The 15721-nt window shown below is 42.9% G+C and overlaps 1 protein-coding gene across 6 annotated transcripts in view; it reads left to right on the forward strand.

Annotated features, from left to right (window-relative positions):
* DYNC1I1 (dynein cytoplasmic 1 intermediate chain 1) overlaps positions 1-15721 on the forward strand; it is a 187205-nt gene that overhangs the window by 156199 nt on the left and 15285 nt on the right. For all 6 annotated transcript variants that reach the window (XM_058026342.1, XM_058026332.1, XM_058026369.1 and 3 more), the window contains exons 15-16: positions 5702-5842; positions 12035-12160. In XM_058026342.1, coding sequence (XP_057882325.1) covers positions 5702-5842; positions 12035-12160 — 267 coding nt within the window. The remainder of the gene's footprint in view (positions 1-5701; positions 5843-12034; positions 12161-15721) is intronic.

Consider the following 15721-nt stretch of genomic DNA (forward strand, 5'->3'; position numbering starts at 1 on the left):
AAAGGGTTGTGAAGAGTGTAGGGATCATTTCCACACTCATTTCTTTCTCCCTGTTCTAAAACTTCTGAGTCTAAAACTTAAGCCTGTTATCTTGCCAATCAAGTCCGTTTAGACTTGATTCAGTGACTTAGTAGTTATCTGACAGTGAGGTGACACAACATACAGATAAGTCACAGCCCAGGGAAATGTTCTTTGAGTCCCAGAGGACTCAGTTCTGCAATCCAGCACTGAAACTGACTGCCAGAAAAAAATTTAGGGCAGGTAAAGGAGTTTTTACTCATGTAACTCAGTTCAGGTGCCTCAGTTAGCCAGTGACATTGGGTGGCTAAAGCTGAACATCACCCTTTTGCTTTCCCACTGCCGTTCTTTGAAGGTCTGGCTGGTCCTGGAAAAGGTGGAGCAAGCTACAAATTGTGAGTTGTATAGTTCTGGGGTCTGCAGGATAATGATACCCTTTGTGGAGAATGCAGACAGGCTTTGCTGAGCCATCAGATATGTACCTGTAACTACTGCCTCTGATTTATGACATCTAGTAACAGTTCCTGGGAATGCTGTGACTTTTAAAAAATGAGCATGAACTGAACTAAGTCAAGGCCCACAAGTATAGCATCCAAGCAGGAGCTATTGGATAATCCTAGATCACTGTAACTATTAGGAAACAGATTTGGGAGAAACATGATAGTCCAGAACTGGCAAATTTCCTGTGGAGATCAGTCAGTCTGAATGAAAACCAGGGCCTCTTTGACTCCATACAAACACAGAGAGAACATAGAGGCTTACAAGAGCAGTAGAACCTTATACAGAGCAGAGGACCGAACTCCTCACCTCACCACAAGAGGCATGGACGAGTAACTATAAAACAGCTAATAGCTGGTGTCCCAAGAAGGACACCATTGAACGGGGAAAGGTCAAGGCCAGAGTAAAGCCAATTTGATGAGCATTTGACTCAATATTCCCAGCAGCTTTTCATTTCTGCTATGCTGTCTGCATGTTTTGAGTTGGCCTGATTAAGTGGCACCCTCAGAAGGGAAACAGTGAGCCTGGATTCAGCAAAATATTGATATTTCAAAATATTTCAAGATAGAGAAGACTGGGTCTATAAAACACTGAACAAGCTCAGATCCTATCCTGACCAGAAGTTCCAAAAGCTGTGCCCTGTCCTAGTTTCTTTCACATAATCTAGTCAGTGTGACACTGCAGCACTCACTTTAAAGAAAGACAGAAGATTGTACCTTCCCTATGTGTTATCTCTGCTGAAAGAAATGCTTTCTTTGACACCATTTTGCATGTTGTGGTTTTGGTTTTTTGTTTTTTGGTTTGGTTTTGTTTTTTTTTTTTTTAATCAATAAAGACTATTTATAGAATACTTGGTCTCGCAGGGACCAGGTTCATGGAATTATAGAATGGTTTGGGTTGAAGAGTCTGTAAAGATCATCTCATTCCCAACTCCTACTCTTTGGTTTATTCAAGGGCCAAACAGAGGAACAGACACTGCTCAGGACCACTCTAACTGTGCTCTTCCCAAGTGCCTGAAAGTCTGAGCTTGAGCCTAAACGAACAACATTAGCTCGTTCAGAAAGTTTCTGTGCCAAGGACTAATGAATCCATCATATTTTCTGCACACCTAGAGAAACAAAATCAGCTTGAATAACTTGCAAGTACTGCACAATACTGATGGCTGTTGTTAATATGGTGAGAGCCAGAAGTATGGTATTTGGCTTATCATCTTTAGAATAGAAGACAACTGAGTAGAAAGAAAGACCTGGAGACAGCAGAGTGTGTGGTGTCACCACACATCTGTACTGCTGAAGGTACAGCCTAGGAAAGTACCTTTAAGTGGAGCTGACACCCACAGAAATTGTGGCAACGTGTAAAAAAGTGCTTGTTTCATGAAATGGCAAAGCCAATAGTTTTTTCCATGGCTTTTTAGAAGTCAGATGCTAGTTAAAACCTGTGTATATGTATACATTCCTGTATATGGATAATTAGCTACTTCATGTGTGGCGCCTCATGGATTAAAGAAAATTCTTCTATGCAAATAAGTGGAATAGACTGGTCAAATTTATATGTGTAAAACCCCCCTCTTTTATATAAATGTGTAGAATTTATTTAGGTGAGCTTCTTATTTCACAGACAAGTCTTACTTCCTAGACAGCCAATGGGTACATAAAACGTTCACTCTTCATTGTCCTCTTAAACAATGTCTCTATACAAACACTGAGGATAAGTGATTGATAGCATGTTTAAATAAATGAGAAAAAATCCCACGTCTTGGAATTAGCTTTTTGCTTTTTCCAGTAAAAATGCTCAAATCATGCCCTTTTGGAATCAATGGCAAAACTCCATTGATTCTTTAGGGCTGTATTTTCACCCTACATTCTTCTTTTTCAGTAATAAGTCGATTTGGCCCAAGTTTTTCTGAAGATACTGCTTTAAACTATTTCTTCTGTTCTATAGAATAACAGAGTGGGTTGATATTTAAGAATGAAAGCTCATCAAGTTTAAATTTCAGTTGTTTTATAATAATACCCATATGTTAGTTATGGATTGTGTAGGTCTGAAGTTTTGGTAATTTAAAACTGCTTTAAAGTGACCTTTACATGGTTCCACATTTCAGCATTTTCTAAAAGCAGTCGGTAGAGGTTCTTACTCGTAAATCCTTGCATTACAGGATCTGCAGGCCTGGGCCCATAGTAAGGGAGCAGGCTCACAGTAAGGAAGTCCTGAGAACATTTATACACACACCTAAAGTCAGAAATGGAGTCTTCACAATGAAACCAACATAACTGCTCTCACACCAGGATGAACTGTCAACTTTTAAGAAAGGCCAGATGCTGTTAGTATTGGAGACAGGACACGAAGCAAGATGGACCTTATGCAGTTGTTGTGCTCTTCTCTGGTTAAACAGTGCAAGAAGACAAGACATTATGGGAGATACTTTCTCTTTTTCCACTGGCAGCTAGTGAAGCTGGGAGGACAGGGATTTTGGGGGCAGTATGAAGGTGTAGCTCAGCTCCACTACCACTGCCTGATTTCTGCCACAAGATTTCTCCCTGGTTTCCCAGCCATACTGCAGCTCAACTTGCCTTTTGGTTGGGCTGCTCACAATCCTGCAATTTCTTATTTTCTTGCAGTGTTCCACGCCCTATTCTGCTCCATTAATTTGTGTGTCATTCCTTGCATGTCTGAGATCTTTCTCAAAAGCCTTATTATTCCTGTTGTCCACACTTTCCCTCTGACTTTCTATCTGACTGAATATTTCCACTGTTATGGTAAAGGCGTTTCATTTTTGGTCTTTGAGGCTTTTCACCTCAAATTCCAGAACCTTGAAAGTGTTTTTATTTTGATAACAGGGAAACAGAGGCACATCAGCTAAAGCTATTTCCCAGAGACTACACAACATGTGCACAGTAAGATATAGACTAGCACCAAACCTCCTGACCTTCCTTCTAATGCCTTGGTCTTTAGGCATGAAGTGGAAAATAACATAACAGTACTTAGCCATTTTAAAAGTACCACACTTAAGATCATAACAAGTTTTGATATGCTGACAAAAAGGAAATGCTGATTGAAATCTGTCCTGGATTGATTGATATCTTAATAGGCCCTTAACTTCTGTGGAATTTTGTTACTTCTCCCATGACATTAAATGTTAAAGTGCTGTATGTACAGCACTTTTCCCATGAATAAGAAAAAATAGCATCCATCTAGCAGTTGACCAGATTTCTTTTTCTTTTGGCATACTACTATATCCAATGCCCAAAGGATTTAGATACTTGATGTATTTGAACCTAAATTAGATGTTTTCAGTGAAAACCCACAGTGCAGCATTGGGAATCCATGTAGCTATCTCTAAATACTATTTCCTAGCTCACAGTTATGAAGATTCACTTTGAAATTTCCTATGAAATACCTCTGCCTCTTCAAAAGTTTGGTGTTCATTTGGCCCTAAACCCTGGAAAAGCTTTAGCACAGGCATGTAAGTAATTCCATTAACATATGTAAGTAAGTCCACTGATAATATTGTAGGCAGACACATATGTGTTTGGAGAAAAAGACCTTCTTCAGGAACGAAAATATTTTTGTAATTTTTTCATTTTGTTTTGCAAAACTCCAGCCTGGGAAAAGAAATTGAAATGGTGTACAAATTCGAGGTAATAAGGTCAAGCTCTGATTTCATTTCATTGTCACACAAAATGTTTGCTATTCTTAAGAAATGGACAAAAACCATTATGAAAGTTATGAAAATTTGAGACTCAATCCTGTAATCAAAGCATCTTTCATTAATTCAAGCAGAGGAAAAACCAGTCTCCAGAATAAATCCCTGTGTATTTCTGTATATTTGTGATACCTGTAGTGGCCATAAATATTACGGAACTGTTTACAATACAGTGCTGCAACAGCAACACACCACACCAACACTCAGAGACATGGCAGCACAGAGATGGACACACACCTGTCCCATGTGCTGACCCTGCAGTGCTCCCAGCCCCAGCATCCATCCAAGCACCACGGGGTGCAAGAGGACCAAAACCAAAACTTGCAAGGACCTGTCTGTAAATAGATGTCAAACTAACTGCATTATCGCTTTAAATTAATAATATAGGAGAGGAAAGTTATATAACACTTGCAATTGGTCACTCCACTTTTTGGAAAAATTATGCATGGCTATGCATTGAGGCACTCCGGGCAGTGTTTGTAAAATGCACGAGGGTGCATTCCAGAGGGACCTGACCGAGATGTTCTAGGGGTGCGGCCCGGACACTCACACGTCCCGCTCAGTGATGCCGCATTTCCCGGGGCCGGGGGACCGCGGGGGGACCGCGGGGGGACCGGGGGCGCCCGTCCCGCCGGGCCGCGCTCGCCGGGGAGGCGGCAGGAGCGGCAGGAGGAGGGAGGCACTCAGGGAGACCCTCGGAGAAGTCCCATTATTTAGATTTCTGTCATAAGCCATGAGAATACTTAATTTCTTTCATCTCTGGAGTTTTCATTATCATTCAAATTTCATTTTCCATTAATTGATCGGGGATTAGCGAAGCCATTATGCAAAAATTAAAGACAAGCCAGATGCGATGAATAATTCATGAGGAACAATTACACTTTATTCCTGGTGTACTTCCTAACTTCCCTCCGACTCCCCGCCTGCCGCAGATGACAGCCTTCCCTCCCTCCGGAGCTGCCTCCCTCCTTCCCTCCCTCCGGAGCGCGCCGGGCGCGGGTAGCGCGGGTAGCGCGGGGAGCGCGGGGCCGGTGCGCTGCCGCCGCCCGCCGCTAGGTGTCAGGCGCGGCCCGCGGAGCGCGGGGGGCCGTGGGGGCGCCGCGCTGCTCCCGCCGCTCTCACGATCCTTATCGGGGCCTGGGCCGGCGCGCCCGGCTCGGGCGGGAGCGGGGGTCCGAGCCTGCTGCCTCCCGCACCGCCCCCCGCACCCCTCCCGCCGCCGGGGTGCCGGCCGGGAGCGGGAGCGGGCGCTCTCCCCGCCCCGTCATCCGCGCGTCCCACACCCCTCACACCGGGCATCTCATTTATCCCACCGGACAGTTGTTGCCCCATTAAAGCGCAGTCCCGCCCTTCGCGGAGGACCTTTCATCTGGGGAAGTTTTATGACACTTTGTAAATGTGCAAAGTTTTTAATTAGACTCGCCAGACAGCCCCAGGCAGCACTAGCGCCACGAAGTCTTCATGCCGCTCTCTGCTTTACAGCACAACAAGCCGCTCTACTCCTTTGAAGACAATGCCGACTATGTCTACGATGTCATGTGGTCGCCAGTGCATCCCGCGCTCTTCGCCTGCGTGGACGGGATGGGGCGCCTGGATCTGTGGAACCTGAATAACGACACCGAGGTGAGGCGGCTCGGCGGCGCTGGGAAGGCACGGGCGGGCGGGCAGCGGGGCGCCGGGCGAGCCCTTAACCCTGTGAGGGCCGGCCCTGCCGGGCACCCTGGCCATGCTCCCCGCCGCGGCTGCGAGGGGCGCCGCGCTCCCTCGGGGCGGGGACATCCCGGCGTCGGCCGCCGCCCGCGCCCCGGGGCGGGCGGGGAGGGGAGGGCAGGGAAGGGGAGGGCAGGTCCCGCTGCCGGGGGCTCCCGCCCGTCCCCCTCTGCCGTCCCTCCTTCCCTCCCTCCCTCCCGCCTCCCTCGCTGCCTCCCCTGCGGCGGGGCTGCTGCGCTCGGTACCTGTCAGGGAGGGAGGGCACCCCCGGCAGAACGCCAGCGCAATTAAATGCCGCGGTGCCGGCTCGGGGAGGAGGCTCCTTCCCCCTCTGTTATTTTAAGGTGCACTTTGAAACCGCGCCCGCTCTGCAGTTGTTTTTTTTTTTTAATTATAATTTTATCCCCTCACCCCGTTTCTGACGCTGGGAGAGCCGGGTTTGCGATTCCGGCCCAAACCCAGGCGGTCACACCTTGGCAGCCCGGCCGGCGTGTCACTGACTGCCAGCGGGACCGGGCTCGTGTGGGACGGCGAGACTTGCTCTCCCTCTGAATGTGCCACCCTCTGTGCCACAGGCTCTGGGGACTGGAACTTGGAGGCCCCGTGCCAGCCCCTCCGGCGTGTCGGAAACCGAGCGTGTGCCCCTGCATCTCCCCTCGCATCCTGCCTTTGAGGCGCTTGGTACCCTGCTTCAGTCTTCTAAAGCACAGGGCATCTCTCTCACACGTTATTTGGGGCTTTACACCCTCACCCTTATTTTTATCTTTAAACTTTGCTGTAGAACTTAAAGGTACAAATGCAAATAACTACCTTTTCTTTTCACTGCTATTAGCTAAGTAGTGGGGACCATTGGAAAGAAAAGGTCTCGTGTTTGAATTTCATTGGTGAGAAAGGATTAATCAGAAGACTTTTAGCAAAGATTGAGACTGATAAACACTGTATTTTTAAAAGTATCTTTCTAAATGTGCCAAACCTCGGGTTTTTCCTCTTATTATTTCCAATTTTTAAAAACACCAGAGGCTTAAATTGATACTCTTTTTTTTTGGATTTGAGTTTCACCCCAAAATGATTTTCAGAAAACCTGTTATCACCTGAGGTCAATCTTAGATGGCCAGTAATCATTTTCCAGCACAAAACTTGAAGTATTTTTCCACGCACTAAGTCTCCCTTTGTTTTACTTTATGCGATGTAAAACTAAGAACAAACAGAAAAAACTGTAAAAAAATAAAAGGCCACATATTAACTGGTGAGTTTATGTCCCAAAAAAAAAAGAGAAGATGGAAGAGCAAGTGGCAGTATTTTCCTCCTTACACCCTATTTTTAATTTTATTTTTTTCTAAGATTAGTTGGATCATTAATATACCTTTCACATAAACCTGCTGTGCGTTTCAGTCAGAGTAAAATACGGGTGCAGTTTATGGCTTCCAGTGAGTGGTGCTGGCCATAAATAAGCACGGACAGGTAAGAGGAGCCAGCACCGGGCACTGCACTGTCAAGGCGAGCACTGAGGCCTTTTGAAGTGCTCTGAGCAGGAAGCAGTGCAGCCTTTTTAATTAGAGCACATACAGCTGGAGGATATTCAGGAGGAGTCTCCTAAGAATTTATTTTGGGAAGGGAGGGACATATCCTTCAGGTGTTCTCATTAATGCAGGCTTAAACACAGAGCATAAACCCCAGCATTTTGAGAAGAAAAAAAAAAACCTTTCCCCCCAAGTACCAGGGCTGAAATTGAAATCAACTGATGTTTTGCCATTTTACTCAAGGAGACCATAATTTCTTTCCAAAAAATTAGTCTGGACTGCTTGATCCCATTCCCATCAATAATAAGGCTGTACGTAGCAAACCGCTGCTGCTTTCAGTCTGTTTACATATAAATATATAGGAACATCAAAAAAAGGAATTAATTTCAAGCTTCATCCTGCTTTTATTCTGCATGCAAGGCCACCCCCTGATATCACAAATTATTTCCGTTTTCAGAAGTCAAAATCAGCTCTCATGTAGGATCAGACTGGAATTATTTCCATGGTATCCGAGCTTTGTGTTTTTGTGAGAATCAAATTTGGGTCTCTGGACACAGAAATATAATTTGCTTTCCTTACTGAGCAGGGATGAAACAAATAAAAAAATCAGGATAAATGATAAACTGGTAGAGTCTAAATAGACATGAAGTTTTTTTATGCAGGAGAAGCAACAAAAGTATCTCTGAAAGAGAGAACTGCAAACAGTTCTTCTAAGAATTGTAACTGAAAGTGATCGTTGTTTGCTTTTACCCTCTATCTGGTAGGTCATAATTAGCTAATATTTTTCCAGATTTCTGTAATTGATTATGCCGTTTAAGTCTGCCCAGCTATTTGCTAAGAAAAACTCCTTGTCAGCACTTCTGCCTTTGTAATAAGAGATCTTGAAACACCTATTTTTTAGATCGTTATTACTTTTAGATGTCAGATATGTGATGTCAAAGTATTTGTGAAGACAGTAGAAAATGACAGGTCTATTACTGTGTTTAACTGCTAGCTATTGATAAAAATCTCTGTGTAAGAACTAGATGTGATTGTTATTAAGGAGTCCTGGCTTTGTTTAATTTGGAGAATAAGCCACATTAATATTTAGGTATCATTTTGAAAATCAATTAAGAAAACACCTGGGTTTAGTTACAATATGCTATCTTCAAATTTTTGAATCTCAGCAGAGTTTCCACTAGTGTTGCTCTCTGTATTTATTGGAAACATTTTTCCTGAGAGCTGGATGCTTTCTGACCAAATAACTTAGATCATCGGACTGTACCAAGGATTTAATCAGTGTAATAATTATTTTCAAAATCTCGTTGCAGAGTTGCAAGGCTATTGGTGTACTTCATGTTTATTTCTGCATATCAGGAATTATTTCTGTAATAGCAAGGAAAGTCATCATGTTTTATTTTATATCTGATAAATGCATATTACAAAAAGTTGAAAAGAAAAAAATCCTTACCCACTCCATCATTCTTTTGCAAACTGAATATTATTTTTCTGGATCAGTGTAGTGAGATTTGCAGAAAGCGTCAGGATAGCAAATGCTGATTTCTTACTGATGTATTCGTAATATTTATTTTTTGATCAAGATTGGAGAAGATCTGTGGGTGCTTGATGAGTCTTATTTATGTACGTGCTGATACGAAACTGACTTACGAAGTCGCTTATTTCTTCTGTGTTATCCTGTCAGATGTTTCTTGGGATTTTTCTATGTTGTGCCTTAGCTTTTAAAGTGTGAGGATGGTGTCTACATCTAGAAACAGGTAACAGATGTATTTGCAAGCAGGTTTTGACACTACATAGGCAATGAAAATAATAATAAAAAGTTGTATTCTTATCATGCAGGTTTTTCTGACTGCATCTTTCTTAATCTGTTATCTGTTAAAATTTCATTTCAAAATTGTGTAAAATCTGACAAGCACCAACTTCAGAGAATTTGTAAGGTATTTCAAATGTGATTTTAAAAACATAATGCTACCATTATAAATAAACTCTTACCTTGAAGTCTAAAATAGGCGTATGTAATTTAAACTATCACTACTGAGAACAGACAAATCTATTTTAAGATACTGTGGTTTGACTATTTCTCTCCATATCACTGGAGAAAAGGCATTTTCTTTGGATTTTTAAAGACTGTTTCAGTATTGCTTTTTATTTTGCTAGATAGCTTTGTGGATTAGTAACAGGATTTTTCAAAACCATTAGGTTTTGAAAAAAGCATGGGTTGTATCTTGTGTCTGCAGCATTCGTGCTTATTTTTATATGGAACACTGAAAGAATGCTGCATTAACAACAACAAAAAGTAAACCCCCAAAAACAAAAACCTAAACCAAACCCCAGCTCTAGAGTTATGTATTACAGCCTCCTGAAAGATTTTGTGAAAATTCAATGCCTTAAATATGCACTGTATATTTGCACATGAAACATATATCTGCGATCTGCAGTTTTCTGAGAAATGTAGCTGGTTAGTGGCTTAGTCCTCTAAAATCTGGCATTTAGCTGTTTGAAAAAACCCATTCCCAAATGTTATGAAATTAACTTTGTCTGGATTTTTTTTTCCTCAGAAATCCATGATCACAGCGCTAAAACTTGCTTATTTTCTACTGTGATTTTTATCATGGATCAATGACTCCATGTCAGCTTACGGCCATTGACTCCTCTTAGGTTACAGACCCGGGACAAGGAGTTTGTGCATGCCAGCTTTTTTGGGTAATACTGCCTTGGACAGGACCTAGGCCTTGCACAATGGGGAGATGAGTCCACTAGTTATTTGCATTTGAATGGCTTCCTAGAAGGGGGGAGGATGGTATCTGCTTTCTGATTGGTATCCAGCATTATTTCTACATCATTCATCGTCCTGCAAACAAAATCCTCCTGCATTTCTCTTGTGGGGCTCAGGACACTGCTGTGAAGCCCTTTGCCAAGGTGATGCTTTAGCTGTGGCAGAATCCTTGCCCTTGAGGTGCCAGCTGGTTTGGCAGGCTGGTGTCAGGGTTGGTGAGGGGGAGCAGGGAGCCTCCAGGGGCAGAGGCAAGGGAAGCAGCCCAGATTCCCCGTGCTTGTCCAGCTGCTGGCGTGGCAGTGCACGCGCTGCGGCTGCAACGAGAGTGTCAGCAAGTCTGCAGAGGTTTGGCTTCCTGCTGTCACTCATCTGGTGTGACACAATGAAGGCATTAGGGCTGAGGAGGAGACTGGCACAGCAGCTGTACAATGTTCATTTTAAAATTATTTTTGTCCAGGATCTTTAGACCCGTCTCGGTTCTCAGAGTCAGAGAACCAAGATGAAGTCAGCAAAGTACTGGTTTTGTTAATCTTGTTGGTTTGTCATTGTTCAGACCAGGGTTTAGTATGACCTTCAGACTGCTTTCTTCCTGCTCCTGCTGCTCTGTACTGCCAATGGGGACAGTCCCAGGGTAGCCAGGACTCCGGTTCTTGTCCAGCTACCTCTTTTTAACCTGGACTGCTCTCCATTCTATGTCCATTTATAGATCCTGGGACACTCCTTGTCATCTCACATGTTACCAAAACCTTTTCCCACCAGATGGATGTGGTGGAGGAGTTGTTTTTGCAGCTATCCTATCCCATTTGCCTTGACCTAAAAGGCACTGAAACTAAAGCCCTTGTTTGGAAGGCTGCTATGCCAAGCTCCAGGCTCCTTGCTCAGGCAGGTTCTCTCCTATTAAAGGCAGCTGGGTGGAGCATTAGTAGGCTTGCAGGTTACTGTCATTTGTCATATGAGGTGACCTAAATCAACTGAGTGATCCACCTATCTGGGACAAACACCCACACAGTTCCTTCCTCCTGCAGCATCTTTTGATGCCCTCATTCCAGCGTAGATGACAAATACTTCTCTTGAGATCATGTTCATTGCTTTATTCATCCCACACATTAACCAGAATTCTCATGTGTTCTTGTGGATCACCTGTTAAGTTGGTTGACTTGGGGCAGGGAGGGGGTTTAGGAATTAGACAGCATCCAGGTGTATTTAAAGCAGAAGTAATGTCCTGGGGATGTAAAAGAGGATTGTGGGAATATATTGTAGGAGTTTCAAAATGTCAGCTCAGCTGTTCTTACTTGTGCCATGTCCTCACTCTAAAGTGATTAGCTCAGGACTTTTCTGATAGAATACCTGAGTTTCAACCTCTGCATCTAGCCACAGAGGTGAGTATGGATTCAAAGGATGTGTCAGCATGAATGCAGAGATGTGTCTGCTGACTGTCAGGTTATCTGAGCTTGAGTCAGAAACCAGGCCAGGACTGATGCCAAATCCTGCTCTCAGTTGGTTCTTGGCCATGTTAGTGACTTTTGAGAAAAAAAAGTAGGTTTTGCACGTTTCCAGGACTAAGGGGGAAAACATGGTTTCACTTACTGCCCTTTACCCTTCATTCCAAGCAATCTCTTATTCTTCTCTCTTTTTAGCACATCATCAAAGAAACAGTGAATCCTTTTGCTTTTTTCTCTCACCCCAATGAGAGTTGATTGCTGCTTCCAGCAATGCCACGGGACTTTGACTCATCCAGGACATCCAAAACTGACCCCTGGGTTTGTAGGCAGTGTGATTTTATTGTCCTTACTGTTGCTATTGTTTTGACAGGTCCCCACAGCCAGTGTCACCATAGAGGGAGCGTCTGCCCTGAACCGCGTGCGCTGGGCCCAGGCTGGCAAGGAGGTCGCAGTTGGTGACTCAGAAGGCCGCATATGGGTCTATGATGTTGGAGAGGTATCTTCTGTTGGGATTCTTTTGTGCTTTGTTTGTTTTGTTGGGGTTTTGTGTTTGTTTCTAAGCTCAACTCCTGGAGACTGCCACATCCAAGTTGAAGAAAGAAATCTGTCTTACTCTTTCAGTGGAGTCCTCGTTGAATTTCGGTTGCCAACAGTGTGTTAATTGTAAAGCTACCTTGCAAAAGAGTTAACTTGTTGAAGTCTCATGAGAGAAGTCTCTCTTAAAAGCTTCCAGTCTTTTTCAAACTGTTTTTTTTTTATAATCATCCTGTGGGTGCATTTGGAAAAAGTTAGAAGAAGATAAAGAAAAAATTGAGGTGCAAAAAGAGGAAGTGCTGTTCTAAAATTGGTCCTAAAGGGTTCACCTTTTATACTCCAGTATCTCTTATTTTATAACTGGCTTATTGCTGTAAGTTTTCCTCAGCCTGACATGCATAGAATGCATCTGTTCTTTTGATACTGCTTCATATGTCTGAATATGTGCAAAAGTACTAACAGGAGGAAATGAGAGATGTCATTTTGAAGGATAGTAGGGGCATGCATGATAGACTACAGCAGGATGCATATTCTGTATCTAAAGCTGCTCTCAATCCACCCTGCTACATCTTATAACAAGCATCTAAGCTGCAGTGTGTTTGGCAGTGATGAATCTAACTCTTTGTTGATGAATGCAGTATAAAAGTGTTCCATTGGCATTACAATCCCTTGGAACAGGTAAGGGTGAATCTCTGAGCAATCAGCTTTTATGTAGAGAATTTGTTTTCCATCATTATCTGTGATAGGATGTGGAGATACCCATCTCTACACAGTAGGGAAGCATTATAGAATGCATACAGAATTATCTGTAACTCTCATAAAGTGATTTTATGGCCCATAGCAAAATTGCTTGTGCATGACTCATATTTTTGGATTTCATTCGCTAGTGCAGGAGTTGCCCTTCCTCACAAATGTTTGCTGAAACTTCTTGCCATGTTGTTAGCATAATCTCTAAATTGTCTAAGGTTACTGTGCTCAGATTTCCACTGTGACGCTGGCAGGTCAGCTGTTTTTATTTATTTTTTGTTTTGCATGATTGTTCTGTCTTTCAAGTGATACGACAGGCTGTGGAAATGTCTTTGATGACAGCACAGTCTGATCTTGTCTGAGAGTCTAGACAGGCTGTAGAAATGTCTCTTTTTGCATATCATACACCAAATCATTCATAGGACCATTTACTCCTGCAAGCTCACCCTAAAGAAAATAGTGTTCTATGCAGAAGTAGCAATATTGAAGTTTTTGACCTTTCCTGTGTATAATAAGACGTCATCTTGCAAGATGAGTCATAGTGAAACACTCAAATAAAAAAGAAAGACATGCTTCTATTACTTGAAAAAGAAAACAGAGTCGTTCAACAGTATTGATTTGTGTGAGTCCAGTTCAGTGTAACATAACAGTTCTGCTTCAGGGATGTTGCAGAGGCTCAGTGTCTCCACCTCAGCTCCCTATGTGCTTAAGTAAAGCCATGGATGTCTCTCCACAAGGCTGCTGAGAGACCATTGCCAATTCTGCCCTGCTGTAAGGAATGAAGGAGCTCATTAATTTGTGTCCTGGTTCAGTCAGGCAGTATCAGTCTCTCTGCAGTAATTCCTGCATGAAATTTAGAAGTCATCTGGGCTGCAGCACTGCTGAGGCTGCTGTGTTTGTTAGTGTCTTTTTTTGGTTTAAAAGAGAAGGGTGCTCATATATTCTCTAGCCCAACTGTTGCCTCAAGTGAGATACAGAAACACTCTGCAGATCAAGAGCCTTGAACCAAGGGCATGGACAGTGAGTAGCAGCCTCTTGGGTCATGAAGCCTGTGGGGCAGTCTGTGAAGAGCTCTTTGATGAGAGATTCCATCCTTAGCTGTCCTCAGGCGTGATGCATGGGGGATTCACAGAGCACGTACACTCTTGGGAGTGTCTGCTACACAAACATGGCAGCCTTTAAGCATTTTGCTTTACTTCACTGTCCAGACACTGGCCAGTTTCTGGCTCAGCTGGGGTCCTCCTTTGACTGTCCTTTTTGTAGGGGTTTGATTCTGGGATCTGATGGGGCTGCTCTAACAGTTTAAAAAGAAAAGTTCTTCTCTTGCCAGCCATCCTTAGCCACATGCCTTGCTGCCCAGTTTTTGTGCAGGTAGAAGGGCTTGTCACCACCCATATTGTGCAGAGAAATACAAATCAGTAGAGGTGTATTTATTTATTTTTTTGTTTTCTTTTCTTTGGGCTGTTTTTCTCCGTGAAATTACTCAAGTGGGAGTAGATGAGTGAGCATGTAGCTGGGGTCAAGGGGCTGGAAGCTGGACTATACAGCACCCAGCAGCAGCTAACTTTCCTATTTGACCCAGCACTATTGCAAATCCTGGCACTAAGCTGTGAAAGTTGACCTTTCAGCAGCAGCACTCTCCTTATCTCCTTCAACATCATCTTCTGAAAAGGCCTCATCACTGGAAGAACTCATCTCTGCCTGGCTGATAACTCAGTAGCATCTGCTTGTTTGAAGGTGCATCTCCCTGATTTGGGAAGATGGGTATGATTACTTGCATTAGAAAGTCAGCAGGCCACTTTACAAAGACCCTAAATACACTCACTAAAATCATTAATGCTCCACTTATACTGCACCCTTTTAAAAACCTTTGTTTACTTGTAGCTGTTCCAAATGTCACATTAGATCAGCTGTAAACTCATAAAGCACTGATTCCAGCAGAAGAAAAAAATACTATATTTGTATTTTAGTACAGCATCGTATCTTTGAATTACACCTTATGAGATAAACAGTTTTTCTTACCTGTTTCTTAGACAGCATTGATTCTGTGAATTTTAATCAGAGTAGAAAACATCAGGCTATCCACCATTAAGAAAAAAATTAAGTGGTTGGAATTTTTACTTTGATAGATTCATCACAGTTTTAAGGAACTATCCTAGAGAGCAGTAAAGTTTACTGCTGCTATTAACCCATATGGTATAAAAAGAAAACATATGACCTAGTGAAGAACATAAGACATAAGGCCTAACCTTGCATCCTTTGTGAAGGTAAGGAGTGAGGGATCAAGGCTGTTTTCACTTGTGTAAGAATTTGGGATTTGACCCATGTTGATATATTATCCAGTCATGGTCTTTATGACAACAAGAAATGTCAGACACACGAAGAACATGGCAGGGTCCATGACCAGGGAGTTAAAAATAATGGTGACACTTTCAGTTAGGCTATATAGTGTTATCTCCTTTGACTATGTAGTTTTAGTTGTTTGATTTTGGCATCACATCTGAAAATAACTGAACACATTTATTTTCACAGTGAGGGGTCTATTTTCTCCTCCATGCTTGTGCTTTATGCCCATTAGCATTAATGGGAGTTACACACACACAATTCCAGCAGAGAGGAAACTTAAACAGTCCATATAGATGTGCTCTTGTGGATCAGTAAGCACTGTTTTAAAGAATGTGAATTATGAAATGAAATAAAAAACACTCAAAAATCTAATTGTTTCAGTGTGATGGGATCTTAAACTAGTACACATAACCAATCATTGTATATACAC

This window comes from Melospiza georgiana, chromosome 1 (assembly GCF_028018845.1).
Source record: "Melospiza georgiana isolate bMelGeo1 chromosome 1, bMelGeo1.pri, whole genome shotgun sequence".
NCBI lineage: Eukaryota > Metazoa > Chordata > Aves > Passeriformes > Passerellidae > Melospiza > Melospiza georgiana.